A 19,795-nucleotide genomic window follows, 5' to 3' on the forward strand; every position below is an offset into this window, starting at 1 on the left:
AAGACAACCCCACAGCATGATGCTGCCATCACCCTCCTTCACTATTGTAACGGTATTGCACAGGAGAATTGAAGCTCAACTGTTCAATCTTGGTTTCATCAGACCAGAGTCCCTTGTTTCTCACAGTCTGATAGTCCTTTAGGTGCCTTTTTGCAAACTCCAAGCAGGCTTACATGTGGCCACTCTGTCATAAAGTCAAGATTGGTGGAGTGTTAAAGTGATGGTTTCCCTTCTGGAAGCTTCTCCCTTCTCTACCGAGGTTCTCTGGAGCTCAGCCAGAGTGACCATCAGTTTCTTAGTCACCTTTCTTACCAAGGCCCTTCTCCCGTGATTGCTCAGCTTTAGGAAGAACTTGTGGTTGTTTCAAACTTCTTCCTTTTAAGAATTATGGAGACCACTCTGCTCTTGCAAACCTTCAGTGCTGCAGACATTTTTTGTAGCCTTCCCCATGACACATTCTCATCTCTGCAGGCAATTCCCTCAACATCATGGCTTGGTTTTTGCTCCGATACACACTGTGGGTCCTTCTTTTGACAGGTGGGCACTTTTGCTAGTCATGTCCAATCAGTTGAACTGACCGTGGTAGGGGGGCACTCCAGACAACGATGATCAATAGAATGGGACACACTTCAAGTGTCATAGCAAAGAGTCCGAGTACTTGTGGCAAATGTGATATTTCAGGTTTTTATTTTTATTAAATTTTCAAAAGCTTGTAAATCCTTGTTTTCGCTTTGTCAATCTGGGATATGAAGTGTTATTTGATGAAGGAAAAAAATGAATTTAAATAATTTTAGAGCAAAATGTGTAAAAAGTGAAGGGTTCTGCGTTACTTTCTGAAGACACAGACATGGCTTACTCACTAAATAGGTAGTCGTGTCTCTGTATGATTGTGGTCTGAGTGACTCACTCGCTTTGGTGTGAACATCCCAGGAGTGTCCCCAGATATAATAATAATAATAATTCTTTACATTTATATAGCGATTTTCTCACTACTCAAAGCGCTCTCCACACAGCGAAGACCTGGGAAGCGAACCCACAATCTCCTTACTGCAAAGCAGCAGCACTACTACTGCGAGATGTAATGACCCAGACCTAAACGCTAACACACCCGTTCTTAGAAAGTTTACTCAAATTTAACAGCAGTGTGAAAAGAGGATGTTGACCTGGGTGGCTTTGTTCTTTTTTTTTCAACCCTACAAAAAAACTTTAAAAACTAAACAAAAAAAATCGCTTTTTGTAAGTTTTGCAATGGTTAAATCGCAAGTGAGAACAATTTCTTGAAACTGTATTTGAAGTTGGACTCGGCTGTTTCACTCACTTGTTATATTTTACATAACCTACAGAATAGGATTCTGTTATAATAACAGCAGAACACAACTTGCAAAAAGGTGAGGCCATTAAAAAGGCCCACAAAATACAGGCCAGAATCCTAACTGGCCTGCCCCAAAACAGGTCTCACCCCAGGGGAGTCTGACTCTAGGAAACTGGGAGGCTTAAGGCCTGTCTAGGCCTCAAAATGGAGGACAGGCTGTTAAAATGCAAAACACAGTCTCAAATATCTCTTTTTTTCCCATAAGAGGGGAATATACTGTGCAACTCTGGAATATATGGAGACAAGTCCTGTCAGAATCTTTAAAAAAGAGGCTTTATTAAAAAAAAATATAGTAAAAAAGGATTTGCCTAAAAGGCAGTCCACAGCAAACAGGTCCCAAATTGTAATCCAATAAACAGAAACAAAAGGAACAAAATAACCAGCAAACACTACCAAAACTGCACTGCTAACAAAACTGCCTGCCAATGAATGGTGAGGGACTGCATATCCCATGAGCCTTTACGGGGCTGGGGCGGGCCATCAGCTGTGATAGACACAAGGCCCCGCCTCTTGGGGCATCATCCACAAAACACAAGGAACATAAAGATATTTAAAGAAACAGTACATAAATATTTGTAAAACTAACATTAAACATATCAACTAATATTGATAAACAAACAGAACAACACTATGAGAAATAATCAAAAAGAAATAATTCAAACTGAAAAATGAATGAAATGGAACCAAGAACGAGACAAGGACAGCGTCAACGTGATGTGTGTTGTTGGTCGAGTGTCATTGTGCTGTGTACACTAGACAATAAATTTGAAATAAACTGTGTGGCCACTAGGGGGCAGTACTGAGCCTCAAACCCAAATACAAGTGCATCAAGACAGTCCGGGTTCAAAACATGAGTTGTTTCATTAATGAAATACCTGTCACAGGCTTCTCTTCAGTGAACACAGCACACAGTTGGATTCTTGCTCCTTACACTTTTCACGTCTCCCATGCAGCCTCGTCCACTTCTTCCTGATCCGATTGACTTCACGGGTGCAGCGGCTTCTTTTATGGAGGACTTGGGAGTACTTCCGGTGCCATAGCACTTCCAGGTCTGGCGGAAGTCCCACAAAATCTTCTCCTGGCAGCACCCATGGACCTCGACCAGCCTGTCCTTCTGGACTACACTACTGTATTATCGTAGTATTTCCCTCCACTTACCCTTTTCCCCGTTTCTCAAGGGTAAATGTTCTCGTCAAGTTCGTTATCGGGTTGGTCTACTGTTGCACTTTAAAATGAACACACACACACATAGATAAACACACACACACACAGACCCTAACCACAACAGTGCCCCATGAATGACACACACATACGCTGATTAACCCTTAGCACTTTAAACCACACATCAGCCTGCCGGTCAGCACTTCAGGAGACTTACTTATCATCGGCACGAACAACATACGATGTTTTAGTGATATCTCAGACCTAAATATTACTTTTGGTCTACAAGAATACATTTAAACATACAAAGACTCAGCACTCTTGACTATAGGCCATTTATCAGCCAAGAATACCTTCTTTTTATCGTACTGTCCCTTCTTTCGAGCGGCGCCATCACTCTCAGCCTTATAAACCTCGCAGCACAGAAATAATGGCAAAAAATCTGGCTACACCAGGTGCTCACAGAAATCCAACTTATTAATTCAATCACTCTAGATATTAAGACAAAGCATAGAAAGTTAAAAGCAGCATGGTATTTATTACAAAAATAGTAATAATACCACTGGAGCAAAGAATAATAGAAAATAGGTACTGATAGGAAAGTCTGAATATATATAGTCTTTAGGAAAAGCTTACGAAAAAGTTACAGATGACAAGGATGAATGTCGCAGGGAGGCGTTTGATTTAGCAATCGATGTTTCTGACGACCAGTGCCATCTTCGTCTGTTCCTCCTCTTCTCCTCCTTCCTCTGCTTTCCAAACCAAGGCATATTTATTATAACGTTTCATGCCGTGGTTTCACAGCACATGCACCTGATTGGCTGGCTATCAATATGATTGATGAATTTTGCTCAAATTCTTTCCCAGATAATAGAGTTCTTTGATATTGCCTCAGTTTCCCTTTCCAGGCCATAAACCCCAAATGTCCATCCATAAAGTAATCAATAGCCTGAGGTATCAGCTCAGCAACCTTTCCCAGGCTGTAAAATAACTGAGCCATCAGAATGTCTTCTGTTCAATGTTGGAAACAGCTGTTTTAAAAGTGAGGTGTAAGAAAACCTGCTTTGATTTGTCTTAATTGTAGTTAATCTGTTGTTTTATCTTGACCAAAATATAATGGAAAATTAAACCAAAACGTACAGATTTTATACACCAGAACAACTACCCAGCATGCCATGCGGGTGTTCATATTTGGACTATGCCAGAAGAACACTGCCATTCATAATATTGCAGGAGGAACTGCTGTCTCTCCTGTTCCGCCTGACCATCCATTAAAATTAAACCAAAATGTACAGATTTTATACACCAGAACAACTACCCAGCATGCCATGCGGGTGTTCATATTTGGACTATGCCAGAAGAACACTGCCATTCATAATATTGCAGGAGGAACTGCTGTCTCTTCTGTTCCGCCTGACCATCCATTAAAATTAAACCAAAATGTACAGATTTTATACACCAGAACAACTACCCAGCATGCCATGCGGGTGTTCATATTTGGACTATGCCAGAAGAACACTGCCATTCATAATATTGCAGGAGGAACTGCTGTCTCTCCTGTTCCGCCTGACCATCCATTAAAATTAAACCAAAATGTACAGATTTTATACACCAGAACAACTACCCAGCATGCCATGCGGGTGTTCATATTTGGACTATGCCAGAAGAACACTGCCATTCATAATATTGCAGGAGGAACTGCTGTCTCTCCTGTTCCGCCTGACCATCCATTAAAATTAAACCAAAATGTACAGATTTTATACACCAGAACATCTACCCAGCATGCCATGCGGGTGTTCATATTTGGACTATGCCAGAAGAACACTGCCATTCATAATATTGCAGGAGGAACTGCTGTCTCTCCTGTTCCGCCTGACCATCCATTAAAATTAAACCAAAATGTACAGATTTTATACACCAGAACAACTACCCAGCATGCCATGCGGGTGTTCATATTTGGACTATGCCAGAAGAACACTGCCATTCATAATATTGCAGGAGGAACTGCTGTCTCTTCTGTTCCGCCTGACCATCCATTAAAATTAAACCAAAATGTACAGATTTTATACACCAGAACAACTACCCAGCATGCCATGCGGGTGTTCATATTTGGACTATGCCAGAAGAACACTGCCATTCATAATATTGCAGGAGGAACTGCTGTCTCTCCTGTTCTGCCTGACCATCCATTAAAATTAAACCAAAATGTACAGATTTTATACACCAGAACAACTACCCAGCATGCCATGCGGGTGTTCATATTTGGACTATGCCAGAAGAACACTGCCATTCATAATATTGCAGGAGGAACTGCTGTCTCTCCTGTTCCGCCTGACCATCCATTAAAATTAAACCAAAATGTACAGATTTTATACACCAGAACATCTACCCAGCATGCCATGCGGGTGTTCATATTTGGACTATGCCAGAAGAACACTGCCATTCATAATATTGCAGGAGGAACTGCTGTCTCTCCTGTTCCGCCTGACCATCCATTAAAATTAAACCAAAATGTACAGATTTTATACACCAGAACAACTACCCAGCATGCCATGCGGGTGTTCATATTTGGACTATGCCAGAAGAACACTGCCATTCATAATATTGCAGGAGGAACTGCTGTCTCTCCTGTTCCGTCTGACCATCCATTAAAATTAAACCAAAATGTACAGATTTTATACACCAGAACAACTACCCAGCATGCCATGCGGGTGTTCATATTTGGACTATGCCAGAAGAACACTGCCATTCATAATATTGCAGGAGGAACTGCTGTCTCTCCTGTTCCGCCTGACCATCCATTATTTTTTCAGCCCAAATGGGATCGCGTCTGAGAACTACACTGGCCATGTCACACCTCCATCCATTACAGCCTCTTGGCCGGGCCAGGATTTATCCTTCATCCCAGCAGAGGAGCCATTCCATGCAATGGGGCATTAACAACTGATTACAAAGCCCTGCAGCACTATTGTCCACCTGCATATCGATACTACGTTCACAACAACAATCAGCATTCATCACTAAAAGCCTTTTATGGCATGTTGTCTGCGTGTGTGAAAAAAATGCACAATATAAGACACAGCAAAGTCACATGACCATTCCTTCTGACCACCCCCTAGGACCTCGGGACCCCTTACTTGGAGGTGCATGGCTGGGATAACTGGAAGAGAAGGCATGGATCCTTGGATGAATGGATTAACCATTTGTGTTAACGGAGTTATACTGAAACGGAGACAAAGAGAATAGAAATGGGAACTGAAGTGTATTACGATCAATAAAATATCTGATTTATGCAGTTTCTGTTAATCAGGGCAGTTTAAATAATGCAAAAGTGTTCTGGATGGTTGGGTCTTAAAGAGTCTCCATTATAGGGGGAGCCTCGAAATTATTTGTGTTCTGCCACCACAGGGTAAGGTGCAGAGGAATGAAAGAGCGGAGGAATCAAGAAATGAAACGCAACACAAAGTGTGAGTCAACACCAGAAAATCAACATTATGTTCTGTCAGAACCAAAAAGTGGATCAAAACTCCAAGTCAAAAACGTGGAGCTAAAGATCGTTTGACCAAAAACGTGATCAAAGAAAGCATTAAACTTTCAGAAAATTGTCCACAAACGTGGATGAAGAGTAACAAGCGACTTCGGCGCATTTAAGCAACGATCACTCAGAATGGCGGCTCTCTTTAAATAAATGCCAAGCACATAACTTCAACTGTCGTGAAATAAGAGTCCCAAGTTACCGAAGAGTTCCAAAACGCTTCTATTAATGCCCACTAGAGGGGGATATCAGCGTCAAACCCCAGCTACTAATAAGAGCAAGCACTGAATCTTTATAAAATAAAAACTTTATTCTCACAAAATGCTCTTCAATAACAATGAAGCTCGGTGGAGCAAAAGAAGCAAAGGAATTGTCCAAAAACACTCCAATGGCAATCAAAATCAAGTAAAGTCCTAATACAGTAATTCAGAAATTTTGTGAAACATTGAGCACGAACGTCAAAATTTCAAAAATATGCCAAAATAAACAGCAAAAACACTCACCAGCTCCTTCGTGCATCCACAATGAACTGCAGGGACTGTAGAAGCAGTGGGCGGACCTTGGGGTTGATTGGCAGGTGGCCCCGCCTCTTGGGGACCACCCACTATACACACAGCTTATATACTGTAGATCGACAAAAGCAACATAAAGAATCAGAAATGACCAAAAGAAACATAAGACATGACACCGACGACATGAAAACAAAGCTTTCAAAACAATTAATATTCAGAACAGAAGGAAAAGCTCATAAAGTGAAGCAGAAAAATGTGTAAAGCTTAGGAAAAAAATGTACCAATATGTGGAATATCTCAAAGATGGCTTCACAGACATTAGTAGCTGAGCGTTCAGGTATGTGCTGAAGACCTTGTATCTTTGATTGACTTTATATGGTGGAGTCGTTCCTCTGGAGCTTAGCAGGACATCTACCCTGTCGACAAATTAAATGGACGCCTTTGAGGATCTACTGGTAGTTGAGGGGTAAGTGGGTGGACATCACAGCATAACACTTTTCAGAAGTGAAGAATCCCCTTCCCTGGCACAGCCCTGACCCCGTTATCCTATAACATGTCTCATCTATCCTTGCAGGTGGTCTATTTCACAGCGCTCTTTCCCTATGTTGTTCTTGTGGTGCTTCTTGGCCACGGAGTCACTCTGCCCGGAGCTCTGGATGGCATCGTTTATTATCTGAAGCCTGATTGGTCAAAGCTTGGGGAGGCGCAGGTCAGTGGGATCAGCTGACGTGTGTGTGTGGAGTGGTGTGTGACCTACAAGGTCTGGTCTATTATGCTTTGCATGAAGGTGTTGACTTACAAGAACATTCTTATGTGTTTCTAGGTGTGGATTGATGCAGGCACTCAGGTCTTCTTCTCGTATGCCATTGGTTTAGGAGCTCTCACAGCTCTGGGCAGCTATAACCATTTTCACAATAACTGCTACCGGTAAGCACATTTTGGAAAGCCTCCAGGCTAGGGTGCACATAGCCTGGCAGACAATGCCACCAGGAATCTGAGAAAATGAGTTGGTACCAGCTCTGTACATTGAAGTGGGAGGTCGGGGTGATGGTCCATGCAATGCTATTGGAAAGTGGTACCAGTCAATATATGCGTGTTGATGCACTTGTTCTCCTCAGGGACGCGTACATCTTGGCAGCGATCAACAGTGGAACAAGCTTCTTCGCTGGATTTGTGGTCTTCTCTGTGCTGGGCTTTATGGCAGCAGAGCAGGGGGTGGATATCTCCAAGGTGGCGGAATCTGGTGAGCTGTTCCTTTATATATTCCCAACAAGAAAGGTGAAGCAATGGTTGCCTTCCATCGGTTTATCTCAGCACACTTCACAGGAGGTAGATGATTTGTCTCATTTGGCTTCCGATATCTTCGAGTGATAGATGCTGCTTTTCAGGTAAGAAAACCAGAAGTTTCAAGGTAAGGTTCACTAGTCATGGTGCGAGATGGCGTCAACATCTTGCAAATGCAAGCAAGGATTTCACAGTACTATGTACATGCGATAATAGATAATATCCCTGCAGTGAAGGACATGGTGGACCTCAGTCTATTGTTTCACTGGCTAAGTCAGGTCCTTATCTAAACTCTGCTGCTTTTATCTACCAGGTGTCAGCATGCAGCTCAGATTATGAGCCAAAGAATAAGCTGGGAAAAATCTATGAGTCTACAACCTGAATTCCCAAAATGTAATCCTGAGTAATAACTGGATAACAGGGGCCTGGCTGGACATCCATGTGCCAAGTACTTAACATGACTTGTGAGATATGCAGCAGAACATTCCCAGCTTGATTAAACTGCTGTTGGGTGGCAGGTCTCGTTTGATTCCATGTTGGGAGGAATGCTGAGTGGTCCGCACTCCTGCTGCTTTCCATACTGTGGTGGCGTTGAAATCGGAGGCACAGATTCTGAGGACCGCAAGCAAAAACCCCGGGAAGGGCAGGAGACGCTACACTTAGTAGGACAGAAGACGCAGCACTTAGTAGGACAGGAGATGCTGCACTTAGTAGGACAGGATAGGAGACGCTACACTTAGTAGGACAGAAGACGCTACACTTAGTAGGACAGGAGACGCTGCACTTAGTAGGACAGGATAGGAGACGCTACACTTAGTAGGACAGAAGACGCTGCACTTAGTAGGACAGGAGACGCAGTACTTAGTAGGACAGGACAGGAGACGCTACACTTAGTAGGACAGAAGACGCTGCACTTAGTAGGACAGGAGATGCTGCACTTAGTAGGACAGGAGACGCAGTACTTAGTAGGACAGGAGACGCTACACTTACTAGGACAGGAGATGGTACACTTAGTAGGACAGGATAGGAGACACTACACTTAGTAGGACAGGAGATGCTGCACTTAGTAGGACAGGAGACGCAGTACTTAGTAGGACAGGACAGGAGACGCTACACTTAGTAGGACAGAAGACGCTGCACTTAGTAGGACAGGAGACGCAGTACTTAGTAGGACAGGACAGGAGACGCTACACTTAGTAGGACAGAAGACGCTGCACTTAGTAGGACAGGAGATGCTGCACTTAGTAGGACAGGAGACGCTACACTTAGTAGGACAGGAGATGGTACACTTAGTAGGACAGGAGATGCTGCACTTAGTAGGACAGGAGACGCTACACTTAGTAGGACAGGAGATGGTACACTTAGTAGGACAGGATAGGAGACGCTACACTTAGTAGGACAGGAGATGCTGCACTTAGTAGGACAGGAGACGCTGCACTTAGTAGGACAGGAGACGCTGCACTTAGTAGGACAGAAGACGCAGCACTTAGTAGGACAGGAGATGCTGCACTTAGTAGAACAGGAGACGCTGCACTTAGTAGGACAGGATAGGAGACGCTACACTTAGTAGGACAGAAGACGCTACACTTAGTAGGACAGGAGACGCTGCACTTAGTAGGACAGGATAGGAGATGCTACACCTAGTAGGACAGGATAGGAGACGCTGTACTTAGTAGGACAGGATAGGAGATGCTATACTTAGTAGGACAGAAGACGCTGCACTTAGTAGGACAGGAGATGCTGCACTTAGTAGGACAGGAGACGCAGTACTTAGTAGGACAGGAGACGCTACACTTAGTAGGACAGGAGATGGTACACTTAGTAGGACAGGATAGGAGACGCTACAATTAGTAGGACAGGAGATGCTGCACTTAGTAGGACAGGACAGGAGACGCTACACTTAGTAGGACAGAAGACGCTGCACTTAGTAGGACAGGAGATGCTGCACTTAGTAGGACAGGAGACGCAGTACTTAGTAGGACAGGAGACGCTACACTTAGTAGGACAGGAGATGGTACACTTAGTAGGACAGGATAGGAGACGCTACACTTAGTAGGACAGGAGATGCTGCACTTAGTAGGACAGGAGATGCTGCACTTAGTAGGACAGGAGACGCAGTACTTAGTAGGACAGGAGACGCTACACTTAGTAGGACAGGAGATGGTACACTTAGTAGGACAGGATAGGAGACGCTACACTTAGTAGGACAGGAGATGCTGCACTTAGTAGGACAGGAGACGCAGTACTTAGTAGGACAGGACAGGAGACGCTACACTTAGTAGGACAGGAGACGCTGCACTTAGTAGGACAGGAGACGCTGCACTTAGTAGGACAGGAGATGGTACACTTAGTAGGACAGGATAGGAGACGCTACACTTAGTAGGACAGGAGACGCAGTACTTAGTAGGACAGGACAGGAGACGCTACACTTAGTAGGACAGGAGATGCAGTACTTAGTAGGACAGGACAGGAGACGCTACACTTAGTAGGACAGGAGACGCTGCACTTAGTAGGACAGGAGATGGTACACTTAGTAGGACAGGATAGGAGACGCAGCACTAAGCCCGTGATTCAATTCAGACAGAGATTCAGGAGTCCCACAATGTGAAATTTATGTAAAAGAAACGTACTGCATGTTTAGTGTTACTTAGTAATCGACAAACTAAATTCAAGTTTTCATGAACGTTTTTGTAACGTTTTCTTTTTAAAGAAGATAAAATGTTAAATATTTACATAAAATATTTGCTCTGCAGTAGCATAATGTGATGAACGTCAAATAGCGCATGCAAGTCAGAATGTCCCCGTACTCTGCAGACACAACACTTCTGACCCTATAAGCTCATCATCTCAGGTTACTGCGCTGCCAGTCCACCTACATTTAAACGTATCTTCTTGCTGTCCGAGTTAACGTCTGCCATTGCTCCAACTATACAGTAGCTGCTCTTGTATTACCTGCGTGAAGGCCTTACTGGCCTGTTACCTGAGGGTCCTGACTCGGCCTATCAAGAACTTGTAATGGTTTATAAAGAAAATTGAAGCGGAGACCCCTCCACGGTGACATTATCTCCTGCAGTTTAGTGATGCCCTGGACAGCATGTCAGCGGACCGGCCGATTCCACAACTCCAGTTTATTTCTTTCTTTTTCCTTTTAAAAAACTTTTAACATTAAACTCAGGCGTAACCAGGCGCTGAGAAGCCATATACTCTACATTGAAGTGAACTTTGGTATTTTTTAAATTAAACTACAGACTGCAGGTGTTAGCTGTCATTTGTTTATTAACAAAATTGAATTCTGTAGGTTTATTGTTATGAAGGGTGGCAAGGTGGCGCAGTGGGTAGCTCTGCTGCCTCGCAGTAAGGAGACCTGGGGTTGCTTCCTGGGTCCTCCCTGCATGGAGTTTGCATGTTCTCCCCATGTCTGCGTGGGTTTCCTCCCACAGTCCAAAGACATGCAGGATAGATAGATAGATAGATAGATAGATAGATAGATAGATAGATAGATAGATAGATAGATAGATAGATAGATAGATAGATACTTTATTAATCCCAAGGGGAAATTCACATACTCCAGCAGCAGCATACTGATACAAAAAACAATATTAAATTAAAGAGTGATAACAATGCAGGTATACAGACAGACAATATCTTTGTATAATGTTAACGTTAATGTTTACCCCCCTAAAGTGATCCTAAATTGTCCCTAGTGTGTGTTGGTGTGTGTGTGTCCTGCGGTGGGCTGGCGCCCTGCCCGGGGTTTGTTTCCTGCCTTGTGCCCTGTGTTGTCTGGTATTGGCTCCAGCAGACCTCCGTGACCCCGTAGTTAGGATACAGTGGGTTGGATAATGGAGGGATGGATGTTGTTCAGTGACCATAAATATACTAAAATAAAAAAAATTCTCTTAAAACAAGATTTTTTTTCTCAGCTTTCATTTAAGTTTCCAGAGCATACATTTCTATTATTAAAGTCATTTTATAATTTTGAAGGGCAGATCTTAATGTCCTATCTAGTTGCTAAAGAAATTATACTGTATATCCATATTATAATAGTAATAGTTGCAAAAATATCTTTACAAAAATAAAACTATGAAATGGAGAAAGTAGATTGTGGTGCCATTTAAAAGTTTAAACACACGTTTCATTTAGTTGATACTTATCTGTCTATTAATTTGTATACATTTGAATCGGGACGTTCAGCAAAGTCATTATGGGGTTGGGGTGACGAGTTGCTGTGGTACACAAATCTTTGAGTTAGAAAAGAAAAACATTACATTGTGGCATCGGAGTATGCGATGTGGCATTTAAACAGGAAAACACTGCACTTTAATTATCCAACCCACTATATCGTAACTACAGGGTCATGGGGGTCCGTCTGGAGCCAATCCCAGCCAACACAGAGTGCATAGCAATAAAGAAAAGAATGATTTTATGAAGTATTAACAAATATTTGCATAGTTGCATTGTTCGGTTCCACCAGCGAGTCCAAAACAATTGGGCTGAGTTTGAAGGATGACATGTAAATATACAGCTCTTAGACGTTTTAATCATTTTTAATCATTAATTGCACTACAGATTTTTTGCTCTTCATTTCTCATATTAATACAGGTTTTTGTGGTGTACCAGGCAGACATTCATAATTCTTGAGGTGTAATTATAAATATGGATTTGTCATTTTAATTCTGCAGTACTTATTTCTTACCAAATCTTATATTGTATGACCCACACAAACAAATGACAAACACAATACAAACTTTTAAAAGACACAAATCTATGAAATGTTCATAAGATGTTTATGAAGAAGATACGAGGCTAACACGTCTACAAGTGAAAGAGACCCGAGGTGTTTTTAAGCGTTCAAGCCTATTGTTTACTAAGCAGCAATTTCAAATTCTTTCTTAATTTGTTCTTTTTTCCTATTTGAAAATGTGAGCTGATGTAGTGAACAGCAACTCACTCAACATCCAGACTCTGTCATGTAGTGTTGAAAAGGCCTGCACTTATCTGATTGCACAGGATGGCTTCTCCTCTTCCTCCTTCTTCGTCTCATTTTTCTTCCTCTTCCTTTTCATCTTTCCCTACATTCTATGTGAGGTTGATGCACTTGATCAGCCTCCTCACCAGCCAAGCTCTTTTCCTTCAGATCTTCATTTACTTTATCCATCCACCTCTGCTTTGGCCTCCTTCACCCCGTATTTCCACTGCTATCCCTCTTTTGCCCACATCTTCATTGTCACTCCTCACCACATGTCCATACCACTTCAACTGACTTTCCTGTACTTTCTTACATAGATCTCCTACTTTTGTTGTCCCTCTGACTGTCTCATTTCTTAATCTTTCCCTTTTTGTAACTCCACACAGCCATCTCAGCATTCTCATTTCTGCCACATCTTCTTCTCCTGAGCTTCCTTTAACTTCTCATATCTCAATTGCTGGTCTTACCACTGTCTTACCTTTAACCTTAGCCTTAATTCTTCGATCACACGATACTCCTGATACCTTCTTCCAATTGTTCCATCCACACTGCACTCTATTAATTATCTCTGCCTCTAATTTTCCATCTTGGGCTACCTCTGATCCTAGATATTTAAACATATCCACTCATTTCAATAGCTCTCCATGCAGGCTAACTCCTGAATCTTGATCATCATTAAACTTCATATCTTCTGTCTACTTCCTATTTATCTTCCAAAGCCCTTCTCTGTTCTCTCCATGTCCTCTCCACTTCCTCTTCTCTGGTGCTACAACACTAACACAATGTCAGTAGCAAAAGGCCTGCACCAGGGGGCTTGGTCTTTTGTTCCTTGACCCAACACATCCATAAGCAGATCAAAGAGGCGAGGACTTAAAGAAGATCCCTGGTGCAGACCTCCTTTAACCTGGATCTTGTGTGCTACCCCAACACTGCTTTAAACCCGAGTCCTCACTCCCTCATACATATCCTGGACAATCCTCACCCACTTTCTCTCCTGCACCTCTTGACGTCACACTCTATCACAGGGCTTCTCCAAATCAACAAACACCATATGCAACCCTTTCTTTCTCAAAGCAAAGACTGCATTCGGTAATTCCACTCCCTGGCATAACACCAAACTGCTCCTCTCCTATGGTGGTCCCTTTCCTAAACGTTCTCTTCATAACCCTTTCCCAAACTTCTATTGTGTCTGACATCAGCTTTATCCCTCCACAGTTTCCTCTTTTCTCCTTATAAATGGCTACAGTCACACTGTTCTCCACTCGATAGATCTTCTGCATTTGATCCCACAACACATCCCCTCTTCTCCTAAACCATTCCACTCCTCCACTAGTATTTCATCTGGCCCTTTTGCCTTTCCATTCTTCCTTCTTTTCAGCGCCTCATTGCCTTTCTCCCTTCTTCATCTTGTTACTTACCCTTCATTTGGGACTCCTTCCCCAAATGCTACCCTTGGATTTTCTCCATTCAACAGCCTTTCAAAGCCCCTCTTCCATCTATTCTTGATCCTATCATCTTACTCATCTGCTTTATTTGAATGAAATCCTTCCCAGCTTTGTTCCTAGACTTTGCTTTCCCAAACATCATTCTCTCTCTCTCCCTCTTTTGTATCCAATTTTTCATACGCCTTCAGAATGTATAAACAGGATGGCTCGTCCGATTCCTTTTTCTCTGTTTATTACTCCACTTCACTTTCTTTAATGTAAAGGCTGATATTCCAAACTTCTCTCTCTCTGGTAAAGTATGCCTTACTGCTGTCTGTTCAGAGGAGGTTTGCAGCAAACGAAGGCGTCTGCTAGCCCAGCTACCATAATAGCTCGTGTAAAGGAGCACTGCAAAGAAATTACCATAAATCTCAGAAAAGCAGATGCTGAAAAAGCCCTCTTGTTAGTTGGATAATTTACTGAAAGACCGATCCAGCCATTTGCTATGATAATTAGCTGATTTAGATGGGCGGCCGATCGGATGGCACGTCACTAATTTGAAATACTTGGTCACTCTCTGGATGCTGGGGTAGATCAGTGAAATTCGCCAAGGTGTTTTCCACAGCGGATTTCTTGGGTTCACCAGTGGCAGTCTTCGGCGAATTCTTTCCTGAAAATCTGCCATGCGGCCAGCTCTTGGGAACCTGCATGTGCTTTATTAGCCTTCCCCAGATCTGCGCCTCGACACAATCCTGTCCATGTTCTAAAGGCAATTCCTTTGACCTCATTGGTTGGTCTTTGTTCTGATGCACATTGCCAACTGTGGACCTTCTGCAGACAGGTGTGTGCCTCTCCTGATCATGTTCAATCAATTGAACTGACCACAGGTGGACTCCACACAAGGTGTAGAAACATCTCAGTGATGATCAGGTGAACGGGATACTCCTGTGCCGAATCTCCAGTGTCGTAGCAAAGGGACTGAATACTTGAGTCAATAAGCGATTTCACTTTATTTTTCATAAATTTGCTAAATTTATAACTTTGCTATTCTGGAGGATTGAGTGTTGCTGGATGAGGGGAAAATCATTAAAATGATTTTCGCACGAGGCTGCAACATAAAATGTGAAAAAGTGAAGGCACTACAACTGTCCATCAAGAGTATCAATGACTGGCTTCTAATCAGCTCGTCATGAACTCATCCATAGTTTCTTTGTCTAACTACTGCTCAAAGGTTTGAGGAACTGTCTGGTTTTTACTTCATCTTTTACTCCTTCCTGACTGACCCTGAACTTTGCTCTCCTGCGTTTTCACCACAGGCCCAGGACTAGCTTTCATCGCTTACCCAAAGGCTGTGACTCTGATGCCCTTTGCCCCCGTCTGGGCTGCCCTTTTCTTCTTCATGCTGCTCATCTTGGGTCTGGACAGCCAGGTAAATGAACTCGTCTTCTTCTGCTATCTTTCGGTTTTAAAACCTGAGAAGGTGGGGGGGTTCATTTTCTTTATCTTCTTACAGTTTGTTGGTGTTGAGGGCTTCATTACGGGAATAATGGACATGCTGCCCCCTACAGCAGTGAGGACTGTGCGGAGGGAGATTGTCGTGGCTATTTGCTGTCTAATCTGCTTTATCATTGATCTCTCCATGGTCACTGAGGTAAGTCTATAGCGGTTGGGTTTCATGTGGAATTCTAGTTGGCATAGAGGGCAACATGATGGCACAACACTTCATGTTGCCATCTTGCAATGCTTGGTTTCCAATTGGATTTCCTCTTTGTACTCAAATGGGTTCCTCCTCCCCAAGTTCAACCACATGCTGTCATTTAAAATGATAATCAGGTCTTGCCCCAGGGAAGGTGAGGCCATGAGTAGACCCTACACTAGAATCCTGTCCATGGCTAGTTCCTGCCTTGTGTACATGGCAGCCGAGTTTTACACTAACGGTTAGTGAAAAGTGCTTAAAATTAATGGTCGGGTAGTTGATGTAACATGGACTGGTTATGCTCTTTCCACCTCCATTTTGCCAGCTCTTCAGGTTAGTAAAGTGCCTCTTAGGCCCTAAAGAAACCCAGTTGTGGGGTCTCCCAATGATATTATCACAAACCCTGAGGCCCTTCTTCAACTCCCCAATTGGTTACCCCAATATGTCAGAGGCAATGAGGCCTTCAGAGATGGTTGCGGCCTCATTCATGAGTCCCACTTATCCAAGAATGTCCAAGTGACTCCCAGCACCTCGACCGACAAAACATAATACAGCGTGGCACAGAAATTAAGATGAGTACTGGCCAACAATACGCTGACTGTTAGAGAAACGCCTTGTCTCCACAAAGTCTGGTCACTTACCTTAGGCCTAGTATGGTATGTGACCAGTAATTCCAAGGTCCTCTTCTTCTGCAGGGTGGCATGTATGTGTTTCAGCTCTTTGACTACTACTCTGCAAGTGGCATGACGCTTCTGTGGCAGGCATTCTGGGAGTGTGTGGTCATTGGTTGGGTCTATGGTGAGTATACTATGTATGTAGTTTGGCTAAGTAAGCCTTCTTATGGAAGGCAGCAGAAGCGCATGTAGATACTGGACTGATGCAAGTCTTGTGCTTGTAGGTGCTGATCGCTTCCTGGGGGACATTGCACACATGATTGGATATCAGCCACTGCCTTACATGAAGTGGTGCTGGGCTTTCCTCACTCCTCTGTTGTGTATGGTGAGTACAGAAATTCTCCATGCATCAAGAGCAATTTTCTGTTTGAACCCTTGCCTGCAGTTGTCTCCATGTCTGCACTGTTTCCTTGTTCCAGTAAAATGCTACAATGAAATGTCCATCCATCCATCCAACATATTTGAATCTGATTGATGAAATTGAGTACTCTGTAGTATCCAGGGTGAACTTCTCCAGGCAGCTGGTAAGCCTCTCCTCTTGGCATTGCAAGCAATCTTTGCTTCCATTTGGGACATGGGCGTCATCCCAACTGACTGAAAAATGGGACTTGTCGTCCCTAACTGGAAAGGGAAGGGTGATTACCTGGATTGTGGCAACTACAGGAGGATAACACTGCTCTCGGTGGCGGGTAAGGTCCTTGCTAGGGTCGTCCTCAATAGGATCCGTGATCACTTGCTCACCTACCAGCGACTGGAGCAGTCTGGTTTTACACTTAAGAAGTCTGCCATCGTCCACATCCTAGCACTGAGGGTTCTCATGGAGTGCAAATGCGAATATTGGCAGAGTTTCTCTGCAGCCTTTGACTGTTTTCTTAAAGCGTTCGACTCACTTGATCGAGCTGCCCTGTGGGACATTCTGAAATTTTGTGAGATCCCCTCGAGGTTGCTGGATATCATGGCCGGCCTGTACACTGGTACTGTAAGTGTTATGCAGAGTGGAGGCAGAACCTCTGTGGGTTTCCCAGTTGATTCTGAGGTCCTTCTCCTACTGTGTTCAATGCTTGCATGGACTATGTGTTGGGCAAGGTTGTGGGGTCCAGCGGCTGTGGGGCATCTGTTGGTGAAGAAAGAATCACTGATCTTGACTTTGCTGTGATCTTTGTGGAGTCAACAGAGGCTCTGATTGGGGCGCTCAGACTGAGCGAGGAGTCTGAGTGTCTGGGCTTGCGAGTGTCCCGATAAAAACCAAGAACCAGGCCTTTAATGACCTCTTAGGCATGGCCATCAGCAGTGTGTCTGTCTGCGGAGAGAGTGTCGACCTTGTCGAAAGGTTTAATTACCTTGGCAGTGACATTCATGTCTCTGGTGACTCTTCCTATGAAGTCAGTAGATGGACTGGGAGAGCTTGGGGGGATCATGAGGTCACTGTAAAGGGGTCTGTGGTGCTCCTGAGATCTAAGCAAAATGGGTGACGGTCCAAGTCTTTAGAGTCCTGGTGCTTCCTGTCTTGCTATATGATTGTGAGACATGGACGCTATCCAGTGACCTGAGACAAAGACTGGACTCCTTCAGTACTGTGTCTACTCAGAGAATCCTTGGGTACCGCTGGTTTGACTTTGTGTCCAATGAGTGGTTGCTCACACGGTCCCAAATGAGGCACATTACCTGCATTGTGAGGGAGTGTCATGTGTTGCAAGGCTAATCTGGCCCACAGGATCCTCATTACTGAGGACCCAAGTGGCTGCACCAGGCCAAGGGGACACCCATGTAACACCTGGCTGTGGCAGATAGATGGTCATTGCTGGAGGGTGGGACTGGACCACCCGCTTATGGTGGTCCCTGCCTTGCACTGGATACTACCAGTACAGACTTGACCCAGTAATGGAATGAGAGCACACTGAAGTTGTGTGTTTAATTAATTCCTTACATTTACATAGCACTTTTCGCATTACTCAGACACTTTACACAGAGAGTGGGGAGCCACTTTAACCACCACTAATGCACGGCTTCCACCAGGATGATGTGATGGTAGCCATTTTGTGCCAGTATTAGGTGTTAATGGGGTGAAAGTTAGAGACAGGGGATGATTAGTGGGTCAGAATGATGAGGAGTTTAGCCAGGACATCAGGGTACACCCTGGGATCTTTCCTGACCACAGAGAGTCAGAACCTCATCCAAAGAACTGTGCCATTTTTACAGCACAGTGTCCCCATCACTGCACTGGGGCATTGGGATCCACACACAGACCACAAGGTAAGTACCCCCTGCTGGTCTCACCAACACCTCTTCCAGCAGCAACCCAAGCTTTTCCTAGGTGGTCTGCCATCCTAGTACTGGCTGGGCCCAAACATGCTTAGCTTCAGGTGGAGGACCATCTCTGAAGTGTATGTGGTGTGTAAGTGTAAGTCACTAGTTACTAGCTACGTGAACACAGATACAGAAAAAGACGAAGCTCACGGCCATTCATTTGTGTTCTGCAGAGTATCTGTTTCAATTGGAAGGCATACTGTTTTTTGGGGTACATCTGAAGCTCTCCTCTTAGTGAAAAGCTCACTGTGGGCAGCGCCACCCCATGGCTTAATTAACCTCCCCCCCCCCAGTCCTCAGATGTGCTCCATAATCTTGTGGCAGTGCTCTTATTCTCGGTGTTCTTGATCTTTACAGGGAATCTTCCTTTTCCATACAGTGAATTACCAGAGGCTGACCTACAATTCATCATATGTCTACCCGTGGTGGGGTGAGGCCCTTGGTTGGTGTCTAGCACTCTCCTCCATGATGTGCATCCCAATCACTGTGGTGTTCAAGCTGCTGAGGGACAAGGGCTCGCTGCGAGAGGTCAGTATTACCATCATGCACTCTTCTCACATTCTTCCTAAGAATTTCTGATCATTTCAGATCTTTTTCATGAGCTGAAACTTTAAGAAAGAAGGGCTACAATCCACCCCATGAAATATTTGTTTCTTTAACATATGTGGACATGTCAAGATTTGATCTTCATTTAAACAGTATCATTAAAGAAATGTGATGCAATTAAAAAAATAAACATTTGATTTGGCAGTAATTTATTCAATGCAAAGTGAACAGACGTGCCATCTCCATCTATAGAAGAAGTGAGTCAACCCTTGGCCCTAATAGCTTTAATAGTAGAAGTTCCCTATAACGATCTAG

At 43.7% G+C, this 19,795-nt stretch overlaps 2 protein-coding genes across 2 annotated transcripts in view; both read left to right on the top strand.

Moving 5' to 3' along the window:
* Positions 1–19,795, top strand: part of si:ch211-117c9.5 (sodium- and chloride-dependent creatine transporter 1) — a 36,157-nt gene that overhangs the window by 14,040 nt on the left and 2,322 nt on the right. Inside the window, exons 6-13 of the mRNA XM_028824394.2 lie at positions 7,155–7,289; positions 7,404–7,507; positions 7,699–7,823; positions 15,574–15,686; positions 15,771–15,908; positions 16,649–16,751; positions 16,852–16,952; positions 19,292–19,462. Of these exons, the coding sequence (XP_028680227.1) occupies positions 7,155–7,289; positions 7,404–7,507; positions 7,699–7,823; positions 15,574–15,686; positions 15,771–15,908; positions 16,649–16,751; positions 16,852–16,952; positions 19,292–19,462 (990 nt within the window). The remainder of the gene's footprint in view (positions 1–7,154; positions 7,290–7,403; positions 7,508–7,698; positions 7,824–15,573; positions 15,687–15,770; positions 15,909–16,648; positions 16,752–16,851; positions 16,953–19,291; positions 19,463–19,795) is intronic.
* LOC127526250 (uncharacterized) lies at positions 1,495–7,129 on the top strand. The gene is made up of 2 exons (XM_051921239.1): positions 1,495–5,942; positions 5,980–7,129. Exon 1 carries the CDS (start codon positions 3,709–3,711, stop codon positions 5,365–5,367), a length of 1,659 nt encoding a protein of 552 aa, XP_051777199.1. The 5' UTR covers positions 1,495–3,708; the 3' UTR covers positions 5,368–5,942; positions 5,980–7,129.

Source organism: Erpetoichthys calabaricus, chromosome 18 (genome assembly GCF_900747795.2).
Source record: "Erpetoichthys calabaricus chromosome 18, fErpCal1.3, whole genome shotgun sequence".
NCBI classification, from domain to species: Eukaryota; Metazoa; Chordata; class Cladistia; order Polypteriformes; family Polypteridae; genus Erpetoichthys; species Erpetoichthys calabaricus.